The following is a 25,335-nucleotide window of genomic DNA, read 5'->3' on the forward strand; positions in this document are numbered from 1 at the left end:
TGATGGTGACTTCAACTTGACATTTACACACAAAAAATTGATTTCATCTGACATCTGTGTGATATTCTGCTCATCTCTCACTCTCCATCTTTCCCCATGTTCTGCATTCTCTCACTTGCTTATATTGACTTTTATGTAAAGAAAGCTTTACTGTTGCACCCTTTACTTTGATACTTCAGGAAGATTTTTTCTTTTATCTTGATGCTGTCATCTCCTCTATCAGAGGTTTTCTTCTACTCCTTTACGGGGGAACAACCACCTTCTGTCAACTCCTAATTAACTAAAATTACTTTCTGTGGTTATTGCATTGATCATCATACAAAGCTCATTTTTTATTTTTCCCACCTTGCATTTCTATCCCACTGTAACTACGCTGCAGAGAAAAGATAAATTACCCAGGATTTCAAAACACATTAAGTGAATTACATCCCCAGTTAGACAGTGGTGGATAAATTCAGCTATCCACCAGTTCAGCACTGGGGATAAAAAAAAAAAAACGCATTGCAAACAGGATTCTGAAGCTTCTGTAATGATTGAAACATCAGCAGCAAAGCCAGATTAAGTTCAAGAGTCAGGAGCAGGAAAATAAATAGATCCCAGGCACTTCCAGCATCAGCAGAGAGAACTGAAGCTGATTAGTTCTCATCAAGGCATTGGGCCAGTTCAGATAGCGGAATGCAGACTTGGATTTAATTTGGCTAAAACAATACTGGATTTGATGACCAGGATTGTAGGACCAGGAAAAGGATGCTTCTGGTGCAGTTGTACTTGCAGTTAACATATCTGATCCCTACAGCCTCCGAGTGGGATGAAGCTTGGTGTCTCTCACAGAGCACTGGGATTTGCCCAGCATGGGGCAGAGGGAGGGTTTGTGATGCCCAGTGCCATCTGGGGCTGGGCTGCCTCAGGAGCAGGCAATGCCACTCACTGCTGCTTAAAGGGAGGCTGAGGTCCTAATAAATCAGGGCTTAAGAGCCACCAGCCATCCCACCCAGGTCTGCTTTGGAGATGCTGGGGGTTTGAGCTGTGTGGATCAGATCTGGGGTGCTCAGCACCTCCCAGGGGCTCTCTCCAGGCACAATGAGATCTCCTCACCCCAATCCCTCCAGGGGAGGATGGAGTATCCCAGGGAGGGTGGGAGCAGCACGGCTCAGACCCCTCTGCCTGCACAGCCTGGCAAAGGCTGTTGGCTCAGTCAGTCCCTATCACCTGCATCCCTTCAGCAGCCTCCCCAGATGAGAAAGGAAAGGGTCTGCAGACAGCCCTGGATAACTTAGTGCCTCATCTCTGATGCCACAGCCATCAAAAGGAACCCAGAGAGTGGTGGCAGCACCCAGCACTGCCAGGCTTGGGTGAACCTTTGAGCTGCCATGTCAGACTGAGCCATTTGTGTTTGCCCTTCCATCTCTGGGGCACAGATCCAGAGAACTAACCCCAACAGGGAGAAATTCGGATCTGACTTACTGGGGACCCTGTTAATGGCCCTGAGTGGCCGCAGGACTCGGACAGTGCGGACGGCTGAGAAGCTGACGTTCTGCAGGTCCAGGGAATACTCCAGCATCCTGAGAAAGACACAAAAACAGGGAGCAGCGTCACGGATCCGGTGGAGAAATGTTAGATTATCAAACATTATAAAGCAAACATTAAATGCCAACCACTCGCAGAGGGACTTGTTACTGCATCTCTCCCATCAGGAAAGTTTGCCAGAGGAATTAATTAAGGGTTGTTTGCGTATCAGGATAAAGTCAATGAGGGGGAATGTGATCCACCAGCTCACACAGCCACAGATCTCTCATCTGCTTTGGTTACTGTTTTTGCACAGGGCCAGGCAGAAGCTTCTGAAAGTCCCTGCAAGTTCCAGAGGGGAAATTTCCAGACACAGCCCTCATTTTAACAATTTTAGGGATACTCTGATGAATCTGAGTTTGTTGTGCTGAGCACCACCACAATCCTGAAAGAAAGTAGAGCATCTCCTGGTGCAGACCATTCCATGGGGCACAGGAGATGAGCAGCACAGGACACTGAGGACAAGGAGCACTTGTCTGAGCTCTGCTACCTCTGCCCAGCACAGATCCTCAGCAGGTGGGACCAAAACTGGTGACACTTGTAGGAAAAAAATGGGGCAAACATGGACCAAGGAACCTCCCAGTTCCCCCAGTGTGTGACATGGTTATTTCACAGCTCAGGACATGGAGGGGAACCTTCACAGGGCTTAGGATGCACCTGGAGGCTGCAAGTCCCTGGGGTACCCCAGCACCTCTCACTCTCCTCATCCTTTGTTCAAGCACAGCAGAGCCATCAGTCATGACACCTCCAGGACTTTGCTCTCTGGCTGTGGGAAGATCCAAGAGCTCTGCCCAGAATATTCTTGAGGAGGCAGAGCCAAGGAAAGGAAAGGAAGACAAGCCCAAGGCTCCCCACACAGCCAGGCTCCCACTGCCACCGGCAACCACAGGATATTAATCTCTTCCGAAAATTATCAAGTTCCATCTCCAAACAAGCTGGGTGGTTCCCTCCCTCCGACTCCAATGGCTAGAAGCCTAACTTCCAGCCTGAATTTATTCAGGACAAGCTCATATCCATTCGTTCTTATGGCAGCACCGTCTTTTTAAGTAGCTTCTCTAGCTGTTATTTGTCCCTGATGTTTACCCACCCATGTATTTACAGAGGACAAATCACATCTCCTCTCAGCCTTGATTTTGCAAAGTCAAACAAATCAAGTTCTTCCAGCCCCATCTCACAGACAGGCTCTCTGTTTCTCAGTCACAACCTTCCTCCCTCTTGCCCTGGCCTGAATTAATCTCACCTGATTAGGCATCAAGATTCTGGAGGAGGCTTTGGTGGCTCCTTGCATGAAGGCATCAGTGCTGTCCCCTCCCTCCCTGCTGCAAATCCCACAGGATCCAAACCCTGTGCTGGGTTTCTCATGGCTGCAGCACTCTGGAGGCTTTTGCTCTTGCTGGATCAGCCAAACCCACTCTCCTCCCTCCTGGCCTCCAGCAGGTGAGAAGACTTCCCTTTCAGCCCCCATGTAAATGACTCCATGTGTAGCATAGTGAGACTTTACCTGATAGACTCTAATGAGAAAAATGATGACAAACCATGTCTAAGATTAAAATAATCTCAGCATATCCCTCTCTGTTTAGCTGACCCCACAGCCATGGGACAGTCTGAGCAGATGGAGGTTGGACAGGCACATGTGGATGGTAGGGGTTTGTTGTCAGCCTCTGACCAGAGAGGAAGGCAGCATTTCCATGAAATCCCACCTGGCCTGGGGGTAGAAAACCAGCCCCTTCCTCAGTTCAGAGGACTCCCTGCATTGGGCAAGCCTTGGCTAAGGTGAGGAGAGGAGCAGTGATTTCCCTGCCTTCCACAGTTTCCAAGTTTCACTCACCATTCAAAAACATTTCTGTATGGTTGGCAATATTCAGGTAAAAAGCCCATATCAAACATACAGCTTTTCTTTCATCCATTATTAAAACAGAGGCTGCCAGCAAAATTCAGAGCAGCACATGGTTACTTGCACCAAGACAAATCATTTTCTGATTAATGACAGCTCCAGACGCACTCCCAGAGATGCGAGTGCTTGTAAGCTGTAAAGGACGTGCTGCAAAATGCATTTTGATTTAACTTATTAAAGAACAATTATCATGCCAGATTTAAAGGAACAAGCCAAACAGCAACCCAGAGACTTGAGCAAACACTTGAACACCAAGACCAAGGTCAAGAAGGTGCTCTCCTGCCTCTGTTGCTGGACACTGCAGTGTTACAGCACTGCCAAGCTCAGCCCCAGACACAGAAACTACAGCGTCCACACCTTGCTGGTAACCAACAGCTCAAGTGTCTTGAGAGAACCCAGTATTGGAGAAAAAATGTCAGTAAAGCTCAGCCACTAAAGAGCAAGTCCAGTGAGAACACCACGAGTCCCCAGCTCTAAGGTCACTTCCCAAGGCAAGGGGAAGCACGGGAAGAATCAATCCACATCCCTGGCAAGGGAAGATACCCAGGGAGAGCAAATGTCAGGATGTCACCAGCTGGTGAGGTGACAGGTACATTTACCAGCATATATAGCATTTATGCATAGGAAATCTGCAGTGTAAAAGGCTCCTGATGAAGCTTCAATTCAAATGTCATCTCTGCTCAGAGGGGAAGGCGCGATGCCTGTCAGCGCCACTGCCACCGACCTGGTGCCCAGCCAAGTTAGAGGCTCAGAGAGAAACTCAGCATTAAATAGGATGGATTCACAGCTCGTCAGAGTGATCAGCAGCCCCCGATCGCTGGAGTTATTCAGAAGGAAAGCGGAAATATTTAGGAATTTCTAAGAATAAAAGTGGAGCATCTGCAAAGCCAGACGTACAACGGGCTGGTGGTGGGATGTAGAGAAGGAGCTGATGCAAACCTTTGGCAAATGCTTCTCCAAGCAAGAAAACTCCCAGGGCTCAGCAGACAGGCACAAGGGATGGCTCAGGATGGACCAGGCAGGTGAAATTCATTCCTATTCTGCCTGGAGACAGTGAGCTGGAGCATGCTGTGGTTTGTCTCATGTGAAACCCAAAGCACCGGGAAGGATTTCCTGAGTGCAATGTGCCAGGCAGCAACCCTGAGGCAAAGGACTTTCAGAAGTGATGCTCAGGGCATCACAGGAAGAATTCAAGGGGCTCTGCTTACGCAGAGAGCCTCCAACAGAGCTCAGAAATTCCAGCAAAGTCCTTCCCACACTTAGCCAGCATCTCTTCTCTGAAGCACCCTGATTCTGCTCCCATCCCCAGGATCACTCCTGCTCGGGAAGCAGGAGATGGTGTGAAAACTCCCACCCAGGGAGTTTGTGCTGAGGAAAGCTTGAGCTCTCCCCTTGCACAGCTGAGTGCTGGGGATGCTACACAGCCAGGGGATGTGCCGAGGTCACACGAGGAACCGGTGACAAAGCAGCAGTGGCTGCAGGCAGGGCCACCCCCGAGAGCTGCCCACCCCCTGCACACTCAGAGCCCTGCACTGCCGGCGAGAGATAGGCTGAGATTTATTCAGCATTAAAAATGCTTCCAAAACTGGGCACAGAGACACCCTTTATCTACAAAGCACAGCCATCAGTGGGTGATATTAAGCCATCGGTGCTGGAAAAGACAAGGGGAAATTATTTAGGCGGTGTTGTATGTTCAGAAAGCTGGAATGAAATTTCCCCCCAGCTCTCGCCAGCTTGGCTGTGCTCTGCTTTCACTCAGGGGCTGCGTTTGGAGCCTCGCGAGTCTCACTGCATTCGTGGGTGTTGCTTAATTTTAAAAATACTCATTTCAATCAAGCTGAACAGAAGAAAAAGAATGGTACACGGAGAGCATGATCCCTGCAGCCTGCTGGAGCTGGCTGCACCGTGTGTCCCAGCCAGGACACTTGACTAATGAGGCTTTTGAAGCAGCAGCAAGTTCAGCTGAAGAACTGAAAGAAACTAAAGAATTACCTTTTTTAAATTCCTGAAACTTAAAAAAACCCAAAAAAACCCAAAACCCCAGGCTTTTCACAGGTGGATTTGAGTCAGCTCATCTGCGAGGGAGAGTGCTGAGGGCTTTCTTTTACCCAGCAGGTTCCTGTGAGTCAGGGATGCAGCTTGCTCGGGATGCTCTGCTCTGAATGCTGTGGGAAGGCAGCACAGAGCATCTACAGCCACGGATTTCGTCAGTGCCCAGGTCTTGGCAGCCCTTTAACCACCCAAAAGTATCTTAAAACATTAAATTGCACAGCTCAGCCCCAGATATCGAATTTCTGGAGGTTTGTGATGACAAGAATTGGCTTGATGTTGTTCTGGCACCTCTGCTCAGAGCACAAAGCACCTAATTTGGGATTAGTCAGGAGGCAGCGGGGCCGTGGAGGAGGCTCCCAGTTTCCAGGACACTCACACACAACCTGGAAAGCCCAGGAGAGGGCCAGGCTCCTAGGAGCAGGTTTGGTGCAGCTTTCCCTGCGGCCCACAGGAGCTGTGGCTGTGGCTGCACATTGGGTAATTGTGTGTGCAAATCAGCCTCTTACACGGGCAATTACCCCCTGTGCTCACTCGGGGTGCCCAGGCAGCACAGAGGGCACTGCTGTCACATCCCCACGTGCTGCTGCTCGGGTGAGAGGGGATGAAAAAGCAACATTCATCCTGTCTCCCTGTTAGCTTTATGTTTTTAAGGGATGAAGAGATTAATATATGGGGGAAGAGCAGCAGGAGGCTGCAGCAGGGGCTCCTGTAGGCAATCCCACAGCAGCTCTTTCTTCTCTGTGTCTGAACCAGGGGGTGAAACAGCCCTTGATCAGCCTCGTGCAGCTAAAATGCCCTTCAGAGGAATCCTGCCTGCCTGTGAGCAATCTGGCACTGTGGGGTGAAGGCCACATGCTGGAAGCTTCACCCAGAGCACCCAGCAGGAATCTTGCTCTGCCTGCTGCAGCCATGGGATCACAGCTCCCCTCAGACACCCTTCTGGCACCATAGCCCTCATTCTAATTTCTGAGCTAAAGAGCTTTCCAGGCCCCGTCAAGGTTTAGATGGAGCAGGGATGGAGTGGGGGCTGCAGCATCCCTTTCTCTCCTGTCACCTGTGAACACGACAGGCCTTCCTGCAGGCTGTTTCATCCCTGAAATTCAGCCCTCAAAACCGGGAGGGAGAAAGACATCCCTAAAGGTTGTTTATGAAGGCTTCAGCGGAGCTCGCTGTTTAATACAGCCTTCAACGGAGGGAGAAAAAAATCATAACAAACATTAGAAACGTTCAGGAAGCAAAGAGAGAGAGAAGTGGTGTCTGTTCCTGAATAAAGCAGCCTGCCAACCACCTCCAGCCCCAGCTCCTCTTCAATAGCAAGCAAAATATTCCAGAAGTGTTTCACTTTCCTGCAAAGTCTTTGAAGAGGCTTGTTACCATTACAATGAGCAAATCACAAAACAGGATTCTGCAGCCTTGGCCAAAGAACTGACTGAGCCCGGAGTAACCACAGACCCACCCAGCTCAAGCAGGGGATGATGCACAGCCCTGCTCGGTGGGAAGCACAACGTGGGCATGGGAAGGCAGAGAGGAACCCTGTGAGCTCTTACAGCACCAAATTATCCCCTGGTGTAAAGCTCTCTCACGGGAAAACAATAAACCATCAGGGATTTTTGTTGTTTTGGGGTTAGAATCATACAATAGAAACATAAAATCTCCTGAGCTGGAAGGGAACCACGAAGATCAAAGTCTTGCTCCTGGCCCTGTGCAGGATAACTCCAAATCACACCATGGGGTTTTTTGATGAGGATGGCTTAAAGCCCAATCCAATCCACATGGATGTGGAGGTTCAGGGAAGTCCTTATCTGAACAAAGACAGAACGAGTTGTTGTCCTGCAAGCTGCTGGGACTGCAGTAAAGTGTGGGGCTGCTGCTGGTCCAGCTGAGCAGGAGGGAGATCTCAAATCTGTGGCTCTTCCCATGGACTTAGCAAAGAGTCCCTGCGCCCTACAGGGAGGAGAGCAGATGCTGCAGTGGCCAGGGAGACACCAAGTCAGGCCACATCTCCATCCCACAGCTCTGGCAGTCAGCATTAAACTGAAACCACTCCACATATTTTGGGATGTAAACAAGCATCCATCCTCAGTACAGCTGTGTCTTATGCTGGGAGAGGTCGAAATCATATCGAATCCACTTTGGAGGGCAAGAGCTGATTGCAATGTCTGCTAACCTTCAAAGTGTTCTCCTGCAGGCAAACTCCCCAAATCCCCTCCTCTAAAAATAATGCAACATAATTATGCCATTCATCACTTTCTTTTTCCTCCCCTTTTTCCCCACGCAGCTCCGTAACCTACAGCCAAAGCCGTGTTTCACCAAGCAGAGTTTTGATAATACAGCACTATTCTCATCTCCGGCAAGTTTTACTGTAATTACAGAGATGTGTTGCAGACATTACACACTCTACAATTAGCACTAATTGCATTACATTGTCACAAAGAAGTCATTTACTCTCCATGAGCTCATGAGATTGGTCTGGACAGTTTAACAGAGCTGAGAAGCACTTAATGGCATCCCAAGGAAGTGGCCAGCAGGAGCAAGGACAGCATCCAAGAGGCTCTCCCAGCCCTCCAAGAGGCAGATTTGGGGCAAAAACACACAAAAAGGCTTCTCCACAATGATAACCTCTGTCAGGTCTAGAAAGTTCTCAAAGAATGGGGAGGATGAAATGCTACAGGTTTTTTTGGGAGGCATATTGAAGTTTGTTCTAGACTGGTGGCTGGGAAGGATTTCTGTGGATTCTGTGCCCATGGGAGTGTACAGCCCCAGCATGGCTTGCTTTCCCCACCTGATGCCCCACAGACATGGTTTGCTGCTTATTCTCTCCCCTGACATCACTTTCAGCAGCCCATGGGAAGGGAAGTGGCAGGAAAATCAGGAGAGCAGCAGCCCAGAATCCTGCTGGGCTCTGAGGAGCTCACACTCTGCTGCTGCTTCCCTCCTCCCATGCCTTGTGCATAAAGGGAAGAGAAAAAATGTGAAGGCAGAAACAGAGTTGCTTCATTGTGGTCAGCAGGGCCACAAGGAAACCTCAGCCTCCTCCCCTGGCATTTCACAGGGGAACCTGGTTGAGGCCCTTACATGAGACTGACATAAAAACATTACTTGCTTTATCTGGTATCTAAGCAAACACAGCTGGGTTTTGAGGATTGCCCTGGCACACACTCTCCAGGGCCCCAGTTTGGCTCTGGCCTCTTTCCTGACACCTGATCAGATGCAGGACTCCTCCACAGAGAGCTCAGCTCATCCCTTGCTCCTGTGCTCTGCTGTGAGCACTGTCAGGTAATTTGCCCTGTCTGGGAACCAAAGAGCTACACTAAGAGCAACCTGAGGAATTTCCCTCTGTCTGGTTAGGGTTTGACCCTGAAACACTTTTATCCCTTATCCCTTACAGTGTTTTTACCTATATCTTAAGTCTACTTGGGGCTTGAGTCCTTATTTTTTCCTCAGCTCCACCAGTAGCCCATTCCTGCCCATTCCTGCAGCCCCTTTGGCTTTCCCTGGCTTTCCAAGATCACAGCAACTCTCTGAGCAGGATGCAGCACTCCAGGATGGATGGGCTAGGATTGGAGGAGAGCACAAGGGCACAAAAGGGAGCAGAGAAAGCTAGCTCTGGGGGAGGAGAGGCTCTGCTTTGTGTTTCAATCCAGTTCGATCCTTCGCCAGCCGAATTGGTTTTGACGGGACCCAGATGGGAGCAGTTCATGCACATGAAGGAAAGAGCCATCACTTAGCAAGAGGCAAAGCTGAGCTGGCAGGAGGCACGAGAGGGTCAGGCTGCCAGGCTGCAAAAAACCTCTGCAGCAAAAAAAAAGTCTCTGCACGTCAGGGATGGGAGGGCAGCTGCTGCAGGGGAGGATCTGTGCCCTGATCTGGCTCTTTTCAGGAAGGAGGCAGCTCTCACACACCCAAACACCAGGCCAGGTACAGCAGGTGGGCAGAGATTTGTTAGTTTAAGCAAAGAGAAGTGATATTTTCCTCATAGGAATGAGGATGGTCGCTGCTGACATCCCTCTGGAGGGAGGTCCTATCACAGTGTGGTCCCCACAGAAGCATATCAGGGATAAGTCTGGCTCCAAAGGCTTTTAAGACATAATAAACTAGAAGAAATAAAGGTGGCTTAGCATGCTCCAGCCCTTGGCTGTGCTGCAGGTGTCTACAACCCTACCAGACCTGACTGGACCTGCGGTCCCCTCTTGTCCAACATCCCATCACTGCTGTCCCTGACATTGCTCAGACTTCAGCTGAGCCTTCTCCTAAACTGAGGAGCTAGAGGCTGGTGGGGCTGGAAAGCAGGACATTGTGATCTCCTGCAGAAAACAGGCTGATGGGGACAATTACAGCTCCTGGCCTTTCTACCCTCCATCTCCACCCCCAGTCTGGGCCTGAAGCTCACTGCTTTTTTTCATCTCTGCAGCAATGATTTTTTCAAGCCAAGGATGCCCTGGGAGAGCTGGCAGCTCTTTTTTGCATGTCTCAACTGACTAGCAGAGGTGTGTGCCATGTCCCTGTGAGGCCAGCAATGGGGCCAGCAATGGGGCCAAGCAAAACTCACCAAGGTGTTGCCCCTTCTTGGGGCACAGCAAACCCATGCCAGGCAAACAAGCTGGGAGGGGGCCCTGTTTCTTTCCAGGAAAATCTAGTAAATTTGATCCCTAGCTCTATCAAAGGAGGAAAAAACCCATTGTTTTCCCAAAGGTCTTGGGGCTCCTGAGGCAGGGAGGGGAGGTGAGGGCCAGCAAGAGATTCGTGTGTCAAAGAAATTCAGCTCACTGGCTGGTGGCCAAGGACTTTTCATGTGGATTTCCAGCCTCAGCCAGGAGACTCTCGGGTGCTGGAAGAGCCCTTAATTCAAACCAGGTGCCTCTGAAAGGAAAACACTCAGAAAGGCGAACTTGGTCGCTTTCCCTCCAGAAGAAAAGGTACCATAATGAGGGCAATCGTGCATGTTTCAGTCAATGATCCTTCCTGGCACAGCCCTCGTGCTCCCTACAGCCCACTCCAGCCATGGAAACTGAAACCTCTGCTGGGCTGGAGGGAGGAGAGCCAAGCCCAGCACCCAGCCAGGAGCCCCAGGGCATGGGCTGGTCAAAATCCACCACAAACAGCTTTTGTCACCCTGCCCTGCTCCCTCCGTGAGCTGAGCATCTCCTTCAGGCTGCTGAGAGCACCAGAAGGGTGGCTGCAGCTCGGGAATGATTCCTGCTGGGAAGCTGGGATGGACACCAGCAGTGGCACCAACACCCCGCCAGCCCCCAGCCTTCAGCTGCTCTCCCAAACCCAGTGCTTGGCCAGCTGAGCCATCAATAACAGCAGAGAGACACAGGAAGAGGGGCACTGCCACCCCAGACTCACCCTGCAATGACGATGAAGAAGTCCAGGCGGTTCCACGTGTCTCCCAGGTAGCATTTCTTGCCAAAAATCCCCAGCGCAATCATTTTGACGATCATTTCCACAGCAAAGAAGGCAAAGATAAAGTCGTCAAAGCTCTGCAAAAGAAAGGGAGGGAGGAGGGATGCTCCTGCACACTTGCACCAGGGGAGGGAATTAGGAGACCTGAGTCCAGCATGGTCTCCTCTTGCACCGCCAAGAGCTAAATCCCTGGGAAGAAGCTGCACTGGGAGCAGCCCTGTGTCTTCCCACCCCGGATGGCCCAACAGCACCCACAGTGCCAAGATAATGGGATAAGTATATTTTGGGCTCTGCTTTCACTGTCCACTAGTTGGTTGACCCTCCCCAGGCACACCAAGAAAGGCTGAGCTATGCTGGAGCTGGAACAGCCTGGCAAGGGCTTTGCCTGATGGTGCTGAGTGTTCTCATCCGAGCACCAAATCAGTATTTTCCAAGTGCTGACAGCACAGACAGCACTGCCATCCTGGGACACAAGGCCACCACGGCTGGAGCCAGCTCAGTCCTTCCCTCTCCACATCAACCAGAGGCTGCTGTTGAGCCCCCAGCAGCACCAGAGCCATACCTGGAGGATCCTGCAGCGCGGCGAGTCGCAGGCGATGTCCTCGCAGGGGTGGAACATGCCCAGCGTCACGCAGTTGAGCAGGATCACCAGCATGCTGACCCTCTCAAACCACCTGCACACAGCTGTCAAGGAGGCAACGGACCCAGAGGAGCATCCACAAGTAGCCACTGCTGAACTGGAAAGGTTTGCCTGGGCTTTAAGGGCAGGAGCAGGCCAGCTTCCCTACATTAGGTGCTGTCTGGGTTTGCATGTTTAGATATCTGCACGTGTTCTCCCCATGCTGCCTTCAGTGGCTACAGCTGATGTGAAAACCACTCTAAAATGGAAGTTTGCATGGCAAGAGTGCTGAGTGCTGATGTGATGGATTAAAACATTAAATTAAATGAGCAATATCAACTTTTAGGAAAAAACTGAAAAACTCCACACCATTAATTTCCTCTCCTGGCGTTTTACAGAAAAGCACTTTAACAACATTACAATTTCTATCAACCATGTCACAGCTTATCCCAGGGGCGTTTCCCTGAAGCCACTGCTTGAACTTTCATTCCCAATCCAAATTAAGACCGCCAAAACCATTAATGAACTGCCTAAAAGCTTTTAAGTGAGGGCCAGCAGAGCCCATTACCTACCCTGCCTGCTGCCTCTCAGAACAATTTCTACAGAGCTGAGCTGCTGGGACAGATGTTGGATGCACTTTTGGGGCAGAATAAAGTGTGCTGCTGCAGCACATCCCCACAGGGATGGTTCAAACCTGGTACCCAGTTCCTGCATCCTTCTGGGGACATTTCCAGGCTGCCTGGAGCACAGAGATGGGAAACCCAGGAACTGGTTCATTGTGGTGCTAGGGTTACCTTCCAGCCTAGCATGAAAAACACCCTGCCGACTGCCAGAACCCACAGGCAGCAGGGCCATGCTCCTGCCGGGGTGCCAGCAGCAGCTTCCATGCTCCAGGAAAATAAGCGTGGCCCTTGTCAGACGAGGGCTTTCACTGCAACGCGGCAGCGGGTGGTGTTGGGGAGCCTGTGCTGTAGCGTTATCTGCCTGGGGAAGGGGAAGGTGAGGATGAATCAGCAGGTGCCTCCCCAGCCAGGCACACGGGGCTGGGGCTGCCAGCTCCTGCCACCCTTCCTGGGCGAATTCCTGGGAAATCGCATGGGGCTGAGTCACGGTTTGGTCCTCGGCAATCTGGATCTTTTAATCGGGAGGAATGTTGACAGGATATGGGGACAGACATTCCAAGGGTCAGGCTGGGGATATGGGCTGGTATATTGAGCCTAAATATAGTCCTGTGAGGGCAGACGTGAAGCCAGCGCAGGGGGTAGATGCTGGGGGGGATCCATAGGTGTTTCCCAAATTGTGGGGCTGGGAAGATCCCTCAGCAGAACCAGGGCTCTGCCAGCAAGGACCTGCAAAGCCCTTGGGAACATAAAGAATTAAAAAACGCCCTGTAAGATCCCAAACAGGCGGCAGAAGGAGGGTGTTCCTGCATGGGCTGTGCAAATATGCAGCAGGGAAGCAAGGAGGTCCCAGGGCAGCCGGGTTGGTTGGGTCAAAACCTGCAGAGACAGATGGACAGTTGCCCAGATGGGTAAAGATCTATTCAAATTCTTCCATGGTAGTGGACAAGAGCCTGCACTGGGTGTGAATCTCCTCCACACACTCCATCCCAGCTGGGGATGCTTTTACCCCAATGCTGTCTGGGGACTGCAAAGTCCTGGGCAACCAGGGATGGGCAGACAGCCATGGTGGGCATCAGCTTGGAGCCACTCTGATCTCATCTCCTCCCTGTCCAGGACCCAGCACAGCCCTAATGCTCATCCAGGGCAGCTGAGCAGAGCCAAGCCCACCACAGCCCATGTCTGGCACAGAGGGATGAGCAGGGGCTGGAATGGAGGAGCCCAGGATGGCACCAAAGACATCCTCCCTGTCCTTCCCTGGCAAGCCACAGTCTGCAAAGCCTCAGGTGCCCCTCAGTGCTCATTGGAGTGCTGGCACTGCCACCAGGGACTGGTTGCAAGTGGAGGGAAGCCAGGAATGCACAGCCCCCAAGATGCCACAGCCTGCCACACACAGCACCAGATGTGGCCAGGTGGGAGATCTGGGGACCAGCACCACATCTGCACTCCCCAGAGGGTCCCCAGCTGCCCAAAGACACAGTACCTTAAGTCAGCACCCCTATCTTGGCCCAGCCTTGGCTGCCCATGCTGCCCACCCTGGCAATGGGGAAGGTCCCCCAATCCCATCCTGCCCTCCCCCTCCCCACACCCCAGCTCCCCTTGCAGGAACAAACATCTGCAGGCAGGAAAAAAGCCTGGGGAGGGAGGGGGACCCAGGGACTGTGAGGGATGTTTATTTGCTGACAGCAGAGTTTTTTTTTCCCCAAATTTAACTGCAGACCCACTTAGCAGCACATCGCTCCCAGGAGCACATACATTTCAGTCCAATATAACACTTCACCCTGATTAAATATTCCCAGGACAGGCACCCCGGCAGTGCCAAGGGCAGTATGTTAATGTGCAGCTGATAGATCAGAAGGCTGGGGGGGGTGTTATTTTAATTTTTTTTTGCCCTCTTTTTTTTTTCCAGCTGAATGAAACTTCAAGCTCTTTCTTCTGCTAATGGGATTTTCTGAGGCACACAAAGTGCTGCTGGCTATGGCTTTGTACCGACCCTCCTTTGAGCCGAGAGGCTGACAAAGGGAAACTCTTCAATTAGCAAAAGCAGAAGGTGCCTCTTTGAATGCCTCTCACTGCTGCAGCGCAGGCAGGCAAGGGGCAAAGGGGCTTTGGGAAGCACCAGAGACAAGTGTTGGTCCCTGGCCAGCAGTTCAGGTGAGGAGGAGGAGGAGAACACTTGAAGGGAGGGGCAGTGGTGGCACTGCCACCACCCTAGTGTCACCCCAGCCCACAGCCCTCGCTGTATGAGATAAATATTTACTGAAAGCAGAGCTCTCCCTGAGGCTCCTGCTCCCTCCTCATGCTAAGCAGGGCTGATGTTTAAAAGAAAAAGGATTAATAATGGGGTTTATGCCCACACAGCAGGTGATCACCCCATCCACTCCACCCCATGGGTGTCAGAAAGTCACTACTTTTCAGGTTCAGCCACTCATCCCAGCGTATTCTTAAAAATCTACATTTTTACCATCAATGCGCTCAAGGCAGGCAGCCAAAATCCTCGCAGATTCCTTTCAACTAAAAAAAAATCTGTTTCTGCCACACAGAAATTTGCAGTAACACTTCTGTTGTAACCTGACTCTTAAAATTCACAAGACAAAGAGAACAGAAGAAAAAAAAAAAAGAAGAAAAATGTCCAGAAGCCACTCACTTGTTAGGAAAGGAGCTCTTTCACAGAGCAAGAGCCCTCAGCCCCTTCCCACCACCAGCACTCCCAGTGCCACCTGCCTGTGCTCCACAGCACCTGACCTTTCATAATTAAGAGGCAAGAGCCCCAGATTCAATTAGCCAGCACTACCCAGCCTAATATAATTAAAAGAGAAAGATATTGCATTACACTCGCTATGATTTGGTTGCAGAAGTTTGGATCAAATTCACCAGCGTGAATTAAACCGGGTGCTGTTGCCTGAGGACAGCAGTGCCCAGGTGAGATGCTCTGTCCATCTGCATCCCAGGTTCTCTCCAAGGAGCTGGAATACTGTCACTGCTCCTGGAGGGCTCTTTGGCTTGGGGATGAGGAGAGAGGCACCTCTGTGCCCCAGAGATGGGGGAAAGTGCCACTGCCTGAGCTGAGCACAGAGGGAGCATTTGGTGCTGCTCTACAGGGACACACACCCTTCCATGGGATTAATATTGATTTCTTCCCTTGTTGCTTGCTACTCCCAGGTAGTTCCCACCATTTCCCCTCTCCTTCCCTACATCCCTTCCTCTCCTTCCCTGACCCTGGCAGGTTTATGTCACGCAGTGAAACTCAACCCTAGGAAGGCATCAAACCCCCTGGATCTGCCCAGGTGACACTGGGCTCTCTCTGCTGCCCGTTTTTTAGGGCAAGGAGTGGTTGTTCAGACCCAGAAATCAAAGCCACATCCAGGACCAAGTCCTCCATCAGCACCCACAGCCATCTCTTCTGTGCCAGGAGAAGCCTTCACTCACTGGGACAGCGGCTGGGATTTGACAAATGTGTGGAAAGCGCTGGCAAGGCCTGGAAATTTTTGTGCAAATGTGATGTGAAAATTGGGTTGAAATGACAGCCTTCCCCTGCAGTGTCACCAAGTCCCACCAGCTTAGGAGTGACACCGGGATAAGCTGCAGACGTTAATGAGAGCGGAGTTTTAGGCTTCATTCATATCATCAATTCCAGAAATAGCCCCTTTGACAGGAGCATAATGGCACTTCCAGGGCCTGGCCTTTGTGGGGGTGGGAGGAGGCAGGGACTAAAATCCTAAAACATTAATTTAGGCCGTTTGCAAGGGAAGTTAAAAGTCCTCAGAATTAATCTGCCTCACAGATGGAAATAATAACCCCTTCCCAGCTTTGCCTCTGACTGCACCAGGCCAAAAGGAAAAGGCTCTTCATGTCATGCCCAGTTAAAGGTTATAGGATTCCCATCACAACCCTGGACATTTAATTAGATTTACTTTTTTTCCCTACCACATTCCTTCAAAAGCAAGACTGGCCTCTATTTTGCTTTCAGCATTTGGGGGAAGCATTTCCATCTCTGTGGATGCAGCAATCCACCCAGTGAATCCACCTTGACCTGCAGCTGAGCACTGAGCAAGGTCTCTACCCCACAGATTTGTCCTTCCCAGATGCTTTTCCAGGCCTGGAATGCGAGCACAGGATGAAGCAGGGAGGATGAAGCAGGGAGGATGAAGCAGAGAGGATGAAGCAGGGAGGATGAAGCAGGGGAGATGCCGCAGGTTTGCAGCATCACAGCACCACAGCAGCAGCAGAGCTGCTTTCCCCTGGCAGGATGGAAAAGCTGCTGCAGGCAGGGCAGCCTCATGGCACATGTGTGATGGAGAGTGTGCCTCCTGCCCTGCGGTCTGCAGGGACTGCTGCCAGGCGAGTCCCATCGCCAGGGCATTCCTGGAAAGCAAAGCCGAGAGGCTCCTCCAGTGGGGCTGCACAAAGGGGTTTAAAAATTCAAGCGCTGCTCAGAGAGCGTTTCCATTTCCACCACACACCCCATGCTGGGTCACCACAGCTGGCAGGCTGAGGACACACTGCCAGGAGCTGGCACGACCCCACCGAGCCTGGCACCTCCCCATCCACAGGCTCTGAGCCGGGAAAAAGCCAGGCAGGAGCATCCCTGCCTCGTCACTGCTCTGCAGCTCTTCAAAACCGCTTCCCTCCCGGCACAGACAGACCCAGGAGGTTCTTTTAATTCATGCAGCTTCACAATTAAACCTGGGAAACCAAAACAGCGCGATTATTCATGGCAGTGTTTTTTGGAAATGTCATCTCTAATTCATTTTGTCTTGCAGATGTTCAAAGGGATGCACCGCTGGTTGCTTCCCTTGCCATGAAAAGCAGCACTCTGCTCCCATCCCGGAGGGACCATGGAGTCCCCGGTGGCCCTGTGACACATAACAGGGATTGCAAAGCCCAAAAGTGGAGGCAAAGGGGGAATTCAGGGAGCAATCATCCTATCATTCTTCTCCCAAGGACTCAGAAACAGCACAGTCAGCTGCAAGCAGAGAGGCTCTCCTGTGCCTGTGAAATGCAGAAGGAAGAGGCAGGATTTGCTCAGCAGTGTGGAGGAGCCCTGCTCAGCCACCCAGGTGATGAGGCAGAGAGTGATGCCATATTAGAGGGGATGAAGAGCGACAAAAAAAGTCGTTTGGTCAAAAAAATAAAATCAATACCTGATGAGGTTCTTATTTGTCTTACATTTTCACAATTGTTTCCTTGTAACCTTTTAGATTTCTACTTCAAGGGTTTTTTTCCCAGCAACCAAAAGGGTTTAAAATCTTATTGCTTAAAGAGAGAGAGAAAAAAAATGAAGATAAAAAAATCCTGCAAGCTGAGTGACTTGCATAATCTCCAAACTTCAGGAGCTGGAGCTTTCAAGAAAAGCCCTACATATCGCTTGCAATTAACTCCTGAGCTGGGAGGGCTCTGCTGCTGGCAGCCCAGCCCTGGGACCAGCATCTGCAAGGATAGGTGCTTTAATAAAATAAAATAAAATAAATATAATTTAAAGTAATAAAATGTCAAGCAAGAGCACTTTAGGCTGAATTTATTCTGGCTTCTCATCCCAATCCTTGCCTCCTCCTCACGCCTGTCTCAGCACCAAGAGAAGTGACCAAAAGAACAGCCCAGAATGACCTGGTGCAAAGGGTCAGTGGGTGGCCAGCAGGATGGGTCAGGGGGGAGCCTCACGGAGCTCACCAGCTCTTTCACCAGCAGATGCCATTTGCTGGGACCCCAACTCCCACTGCCCTTCCTCTCCTGGAGGAAAGAGCAGAGAAGAAGCAGGTGAAGCCTCACTCTCCCAAACCAAGCTCTGCAGAAGCTTCAACTTCCCCCAAACTCCCTCTCACAACAGTTTGACACCTTCAGCTGACATTTGGGTGGCTCAGGGATGGGCTCTCCTCCCACCCACCCCAGCAGAGCGGTGCTGCAGAGGTGGCAGCTTGTCCCATCCTCCTCCCAGACCTGTCCCTCCCAGCTCCCAGCTCAGCCTCCGCACAGCCATCACCTCCTGTGACAGAGCCAGGGGATGGGTTCCCTCCCAGCAGCTCACACATGGCATTAACAGTGTTGTCATGAACAGTAAAATCCTTCCTAATGGCCAGCTCTTCCACAGGGGGACCAGGGCTAGCAGTTAAGATACTTTCAAATATGCCAAAGCTGTTGCTGAGGCTCAATAACTTATTTAAGACCTTTTCTCCCACCACGCCTTACAAAGTGTGCAGTGGATGGGCACAAAACCCCCAAATATATCTATTTTTTAACTCACTCACTGTAAATTGTCCCTTAAAGCCCCTGCCCCTAAAGCCCAGCAGTGCCAGTTGCTCTCCAGGACACATCCACAACATCCAGCAGTGCCACCCCCTCCCCATGCACAGCCCCAGTCAGGCTCCAGGACAGAGGAAAACCCATGGAAACCCAAGAAAATACTGCAGCACTGGCAGATGCATCTTCCCCTGCTGCTCACACAGAGGAGCACCTCGTGCAGAGCTGCCAGAGACACCTCTCCCTCGCTGAGAGACTCCGGATATTTGGGATACTATTAAGTTTCTGCCATCCCCGATTCTGCTTGCTGCTACACTCAAGACAAAAACTGTTATGCAAGGCTGCCTAAACAAGTTGCACTGAAATCTTTGTAACATCCTACACCGACACATAGTTGGGATATGTCACATATTTGTCTTATTTTGTTCCTTCTTTGTCCTTTTTTTAGTCTCCTTCTACTTTTTCCCCCTTGGAAGTACGCTGGTTCCCATGGAAACAGTGATGTTATGGGTATGGACAGAGCTCCAGTGACGTCCACAAGTTCAGTATAAAAGCGGATTTATGTAACAGTTGGTGAAATGAAGGAGCTGAAGGGATGGCTCTGCATGGCCACACATGTGGCATCAGGGCTGCTGTGCCAAGGAGGTTGTGCTGGTCAGGCAAGTTCACACCGGAGTGGGAAAGAATGACAGGACAGGGAGGAGGAGATCCCAGACTCATGCAAAGATGGATTAGGATAAAACTTGCCCTAGGCATACATATCTATATAAATTTTTTATCTATGTTTATTTATTTATATTTTAATATTGATGTCTTTCCTTGAAGAGCATCTCTCACCCTCTGTTGCTGGAGGGTAGATGAGGTCCAGGGCACTGATCCTGGGAGCACAAACTCTCCTCTCTGCCCTAATGGGAGCTGCAGGATGCCAGCCTGGTCCTTGCTGCTGCCCCAGCCCCAGGATGGAGGCACTGGAGGCTCCATGGCCAGGGAAACAGATCCCCTCCGAGCCAGCCCTGCCTGAAGCAGCAAGGGGAGCATCGCCGGGAGGCTCCAGCAGGCTTCAAAGCCTGAGCAAATCAGGCACATTTCCTCTTTTCTGCAAACCTGTGATTTAAATCCCTTCCTAGGGCAGCGCACAGATGGAGGGGATGTCTCTCCTCCTCCTCCTCCTCCGCCATCAGTCCCCAAGGAAGAAGCCCGAACAGCTTCCAAAACGAGGCATTGCCATGCCCGGAGACGTGCCACCTTGAACCCCCGCTTCCCGCAGAGGCTTGGCTGGCAGGCACCACGCTGCACGGAGCCAAAACCTCCAAAAATCAATGTATTAATAAAGCCAGGGAAGCGACAGGCTGATTACAGTCCCACTGCATCCCAGGGACGTGCCGGGGAGAACAAGCCTGTGCTAATTGTCCTGGCAGCTCCTCCGCTTCCCTTACGATGCCTGACAAGCTCACTCTCTGCTCCCACCAGCGCTGGGTTAACCCTCCTTGGCCAGGAAAACTCTGTGCCCCTCCCTGCAGAGCCAAAATATTCCTTGTGGAGCCAAAATATTCCCTGTGAGGATCAGCACCCTGCCTGGCACAAGTGAAACAGGCTCTCTGCCTCCCCTCACTCCACAGATCTCTCCCCTGGCACCACTCTCTCCCTCCCAGCCACATCCCACAGGAGGATGCAGCCCCCCCTGAGCCCCCCAAACTCCCACATGAGCTCAAATCCAATCCCAGCCCGTTAAATATACACAAGGCGAGTGCATGAAAGATTCATCCAGGTCAGGGGGTGTCGGCAGGGGCAGCACAGCCCTGCAGGGTCACTGCCACCTCTGCTGATGAATCCAGCACAGCCCTGATCACCCAAACATGTGGATGGCAGGATGGCACCGAGGGAGGACCACAAAACCTGGTGAACACAGGGAGAGACAGAAATCACAGCTGGTCTGCATGTTCCCTGCAGCAATCCCAGCTGGAGCTTGGGCAGAGGGAGAGGGAATTCCCTGTGCTGACTGAGGGCCAGGGGAAACCTCGAAGGAAGAGCTGTTGGTGAGCAAGCTAAACAAACAACCCCATTTCCACCCCAGATGTGTGACCTGTTCCTACCCCCCTGGCCCTCTACTCAGCCCATTCCTGTTCATCCACAGACACTGGGCAAGGGATGCTCGTGGGCAGAATGTGAGAGGCAGGGAAATCACAGCCTGGGGCAGGAGAAATGCCCTGGAGGGAATCCTCCTGGAGAGGCAGCACAGCACAGGCCTTGCCAGCAGACCCCACACTGCCAGACTCACAGTCACCACTGAGATGTCCCAAAGGGCAGGGAGACATGGGGACATTCCACAGCACCTTCCATCCGCCCTATTTCCCCAAACAGTGTCCACCTTACCCAGGCAAACACCTCCCAAGGCCTCTAGAGAAGCCCAGGCTCTGGGGTTTTTCCATTTGCACTCCCCAAATGGGCAGCATGGAGCTTGGGGAGGAAAAAGTGAGGCACGAGGAGATGCAGAGTCCTGGCTGCAGTGGCTCCAAGAGGAGCCAAAAGCATCCAGCTCTCAGCCACATCTGCTGCAGCTGTGCCCTTCCTGTGTCCCCAGCACAATATTTTGATTGCAGAAGGGCACGAGCTCAAAGTCCCTGAGGAAACCTGGCCAAGCCTCACGAAAAGCTCAGAGGACAAATCCAAGGACAAACCCAGAATCATTTTAACCCCATGGAACAAGCCAGGCCAGAAGGGCTGGAGAGCCCCTTATCACCACTTCTGCAGTGTCCAAATGGCTTAAAGCAGGGCTGGGGGACACAGACCCCATGTCCCCATACCTCCTCCTTTCCCACTCACTGCTGCCCTGACCTGGGGACACTGGCCAGGGGTGTCCCCAGGAGTTACGGAGGGTGATGCCTGAGTTGCTGTGATCAAAGAGCCTCCTTTGAGGAAATCCTTCCCTGGGAACTGCACTTGTCCTCTGGAGAGCCAAGCCCTTCCCACTTACTGGTTGGCATTATCCAATGCTGCATACAACTTTCCATTCAGAGTTTTGTTGGAGAAATACAGCTTTGGGTACAACCTTCCTTTCAGAGTTTTGCTGGGGAAATACAGCTTTGGGGCGACTCAAACCACCCATCAATTTTTGTGTATGTTTTCTTACCCAGCTGCAAGCTGAGGGAAAAGGAATATTAAAGAAATTATGTTTACAAAGTCTGAACATGATGATGATTTTCCAAATGGCCTGCTAAAGTGTTTCATTTGGAAACCGAGCCAATGTTTCGTTTCTAAAAAAAAAAAAAATCGATGTAAAATACAATATTTTGTTGCAGGTTAAGTACTAATTAGACTGGAACCATCTTACACACTTTGGGTTTCAAAGTCTACGATCAATAAAAATAAGAAAAATAGTGGTTTTCAGTGAAAGCAACACAGAGCTTTTACAAGGAGGATGAGTGGCAAAGGAGGTCGTTCTGCAAGTGAGGAAATGGAGGTCAAGGCTACCCCAGCCCACAATCCCTGCCTTTTTCCCTGCATGGAAGAGGCTGCACCCAGTCTGTGACTGCACTGGGAGATGCTGGTGAGCCTGACTCAGTTCTTGAGGTCTCTGCAAGGAACGCTCGTCTGCAAGAATGGAAACATCCTGACACCATGTCAGAATCCCACAGTGACTAAAATCCATCCCAGGCTTATGTGGAGAGACAGGGAGCAGGAAACTGCTCTCCCCAGGGCTGGGCCATCGTGGGCAACAGGAGCTGGAGCAGCTTAGGGGGCTCAGCAGGGGTGGGTGGTTGGTTTAATCAAACCCTGCAGGCAAATCCATGGCCAGAACTCACAGATTGGCATATCTCTGGCAGAGGAGGAGGGGGGAGGTGGTAGAGGGAGGAAGAACAGGAACACCCCAAAACACCTTCCAGTCTCACACAGCTGCGGCCAGGGCAAACAGGGCAAGAGCAGCTTAAAAGCAGGATTCACAGCAGCCTTGTGCTCCAGCCCAAACCTTGGCCTGCACTCAGATGTGATGTCCTATACACCCCATTGCCCAAAAAACCAAAGGTACACACGGAGGGAAGGTGTACAGCCCCGAGAAACAGCAGGGGCTCCTCTGCAGGGTTTGCATGATGGATGTTAGGTGGAATACCTCAAGTCTTAGAAAAGATGACAAAAGCAGCTCTTTTGTAAAAGTTAAGATGCATCCTATGGAATCTGCTTGCAGGGATGGCACTGGCCCTGGTTTCCTCTCCCCAGGTAAGGACAGCAGCCAGAGAAGGACACAGAATTAATCATGTCTTCTACTCCTGTAATTCCCTCCCAGCAACCTGCTTGCTGCTGGTGGTAGCCCAATTTGTGCTCCTTGTGATCCTGGCATTCCCAGGGGAAACAGACCAGTCCAGCCTTCCCTCCAGGCATGGAAAGCCGAGGAGGAGGAGGAGGAGAAGGAGGAGGCCTGGCTGGCAGCAAGGGCAGCTTCCCACCTCCCCAGCAGGCAAGATGCAGGCAGCGCTGCAGAGCTTCCCGGGGGTTTGGGGCATCACACCAGTTTGATGCTTTCAGCTTCCTGACAGCCCGTTGACGTCTCCCTGCAAAGATGGGAAGTGGGAACAGACAGGGAGTGGGGTGAGCGCAGGGCTGGCTGCCTGGGGTGGCAGGAAAGGGGACAAGAGGGGACACGGGGTGCTCATCCTGCTCCCAGCATTTGAAGACCTTTCTGGGTACCCCAAGGTGCTGCTACCACAGCAAGGGGGATTTCTTCCCAAGGATCAGGTAGATCAGCTTGCCAGGGTGAAGGGATGTTCACCCATGTGGAGTAGCAGCCCCAGGGCTGAGGGGTGCAGGAGACTCTCAGGGGGAACCATTCCAGTGCTGCCACCCCACAGTGGCACTGGCAGGGATCTGGCCAGTGCCCTCCCACTGGCATGACTCAAGTGGGAATTTATTAAACACAAAACACCCCATTTAATTAGCGTCAGGCATCAACAGCAGCTGACAATAGCCAGGAAGCTCAGCAAGAGGATGGCACGTCATCCATAATGCCTTGGAGAGGCTCGGGCAGCAGCCAGGGATCAGCTCTGACCCCTGCAGCTCCTCCTGTGCTGGCAGCACTGACAGTGTGGTGTCACCGAGCCAAACCTCTACAAAGGCAGAGCAGGGACTGAGCCACTGCCACCTCCTACAGCCTGTCACCTGTGTCAAAACCTGGCATTTAAAATGGATTTGTTCCATTCATTCATTCCTGCAGAATAAGCCCCAGAGCCTGCTGGGTGCCCACTGCCCTGGGAGCTGCTCAGTGTTGGAGAAAAATCAGGCAGAGAGACCCTGGCAGCTGCAGAGGCTCCATTTCCATATCCTTTCCACATCTCATCTTTACTGAGAGAGATGGGAACAAGGTTGGTTTGAGCACATTTGGGTCGAAATTGTCACTTTGGGGGTTTTTATCTTGCTGTGAGCCCTGCCAAGGGACTGGGCACCTTCAGTCTGGACATCCTGCTCCTCACCATCAGCAACTGCAGTACTGGGATGGAGATGGGAAACGTTCTTGGCACTCAGCCCCTAGTAAGAAGCAATACTTTTCTCTCCAAAACCTTTCCTAGACCCTGCTCCTGCAGCTGGATCTGGCCCTGCACACTGCTGTGTTCTGGAACAGCCCCAGGCTGCCCTGAAGAAGCCTCACTCAAGGCATTTGGTCACCTCAGGAACCTTAAACAGAATGATTTCTAATGCTTTTGATCTCCCAAAAAGCTTCATGAAAAATGTACCCAGCTCCCCAGGTTTCCAATCTTCTGCACCTCATCCAAGCTCCACTCACTTCAGTTAGGAAAAGCAACATCAACAACCTTTGTTATTCCAAAATACCCTTGGAGCTGTTCAGTCCCAGCCCATTCAGTCGCCTCCTCTCTGGGAGCCCAAGGCCAGCACCACTAGTTTGGAGCTCAGTGGGGACCAACCCACAACCAGGTCAAAGCCACAAAGGGTCCTGATAGTCAGGCACTCACAGCCCAGCATATAATTATGGGCTCAAGGTGAAAAATTCTGCTCCAACCACCCACAAGGATTAGCAGGCAGGAGAAAGGACAGAGTACAAAGGCCAGCCCTCTGGTTTGGCACTCCAGAAACACCATGGGCATTCCTAAGTCCAGGTCTGGCCTCAAACTCAGATTTTTTTCCTTTTTTTTAACATTTTTGCCCCCCTCTCTGCATGTGACTCATCCTTAGGCAGCATCTCCAGCCAGCACACAGCTCCTGATGAGCTGCTATTGATTCACTCCATGTGCGGACAAGCTTATTGGGGAATAAGGGTGCCTTGTTCCCGTTCCAGGACCCGCTTATCCCCACACATGGAGTTAATTAAAAAAGAGCTCCGGGTGTAGGCAAACCTTCCTCAAGCCCCAGCACCTACCGAGGGCATGCAGCCCACCCCTGGCACCTTCCACAGCCCTGCCCCAGACCCTGGGTGACGCTCAGCGGGTGTGACAGGAGTGCTGGGGTTGGGGTGACAGCCCCAGGGAAGGACTCTGCCCCCCTGCCCTGCTCCCCCAGCCTGGACAAAACTTGGGCTCTCCCAAAACCTTTCAAAGGGCAGCTCCTCCCAGCCAGCAGCGCGCGCCGGCAGGAGGGTGTAATGGGAGCAAAGCGCTTTAAAATTTAATGTGGAACAAAAGAATTTCCACAAAATAAAAATTGCAGTTTCTCTTCCATTAATAAGATATTACAAGCCTCGCCAAAGAGGCTGCAGGCTCCAGGCTCCTGCCCTTCGCTGTCCTGTCTCCCTCTCCATCACAGCCTCATCATCCCATCCTGCTCCCTGTGCACTTCTCACTCCTGCTCTCTGTGGTGAAAACTCTTAGAAACGGCCAAGAAAGCTCAAACTTCCCCATCTCAGCCCATCGCTGGTACCTCTCTCTGATCACATGTGATTGCATCATCTGCCCTCTAATGCAAAATGGATGTTCTAATTCTAACTAATAAAGTGAAAA

General features: G+C 51.5%; 1 protein-coding gene across 18 annotated transcripts in view; it reads right to left on the reverse strand.

Moving 5' to 3' along the window:
• CACNA1G (calcium voltage-gated channel subunit alpha1 G) overlaps window positions 1-25,335 on the reverse strand; it is a 140,763-nt gene that overhangs the window by 85,562 nt on the left and 29,866 nt on the right. For all 18 annotated transcript variants that reach the window (XM_085077673.1, XM_085077672.1, XM_085077663.1 and 15 more), the window contains exons 2-4: window positions 11,481-11,592; window positions 10,862-10,995; window positions 1,465-1,562 (exon numbers count right to left, since the gene is read on the reverse strand). In XM_085077673.1, the coding sequence (XP_084933799.1) occupies window positions 1,465-1,562; window positions 10,862-10,995; window positions 11,481-11,592 (344 nt within the window). The remainder of the gene's footprint in view (window positions 1-1,464; window positions 1,563-10,861; window positions 10,996-11,480; window positions 11,593-25,335) is intronic.

The sequence above is a fragment of the Lichenostomus cassidix genome, chromosome 18 (genome assembly GCF_008360975.1).
Source record: "Lichenostomus cassidix isolate B80296 chromosome 18, HeHo_3.0, whole genome shotgun sequence".
NCBI lineage: Eukaryota > Metazoa > Chordata > Aves > Passeriformes > Meliphagidae > Lichenostomus > Lichenostomus cassidix.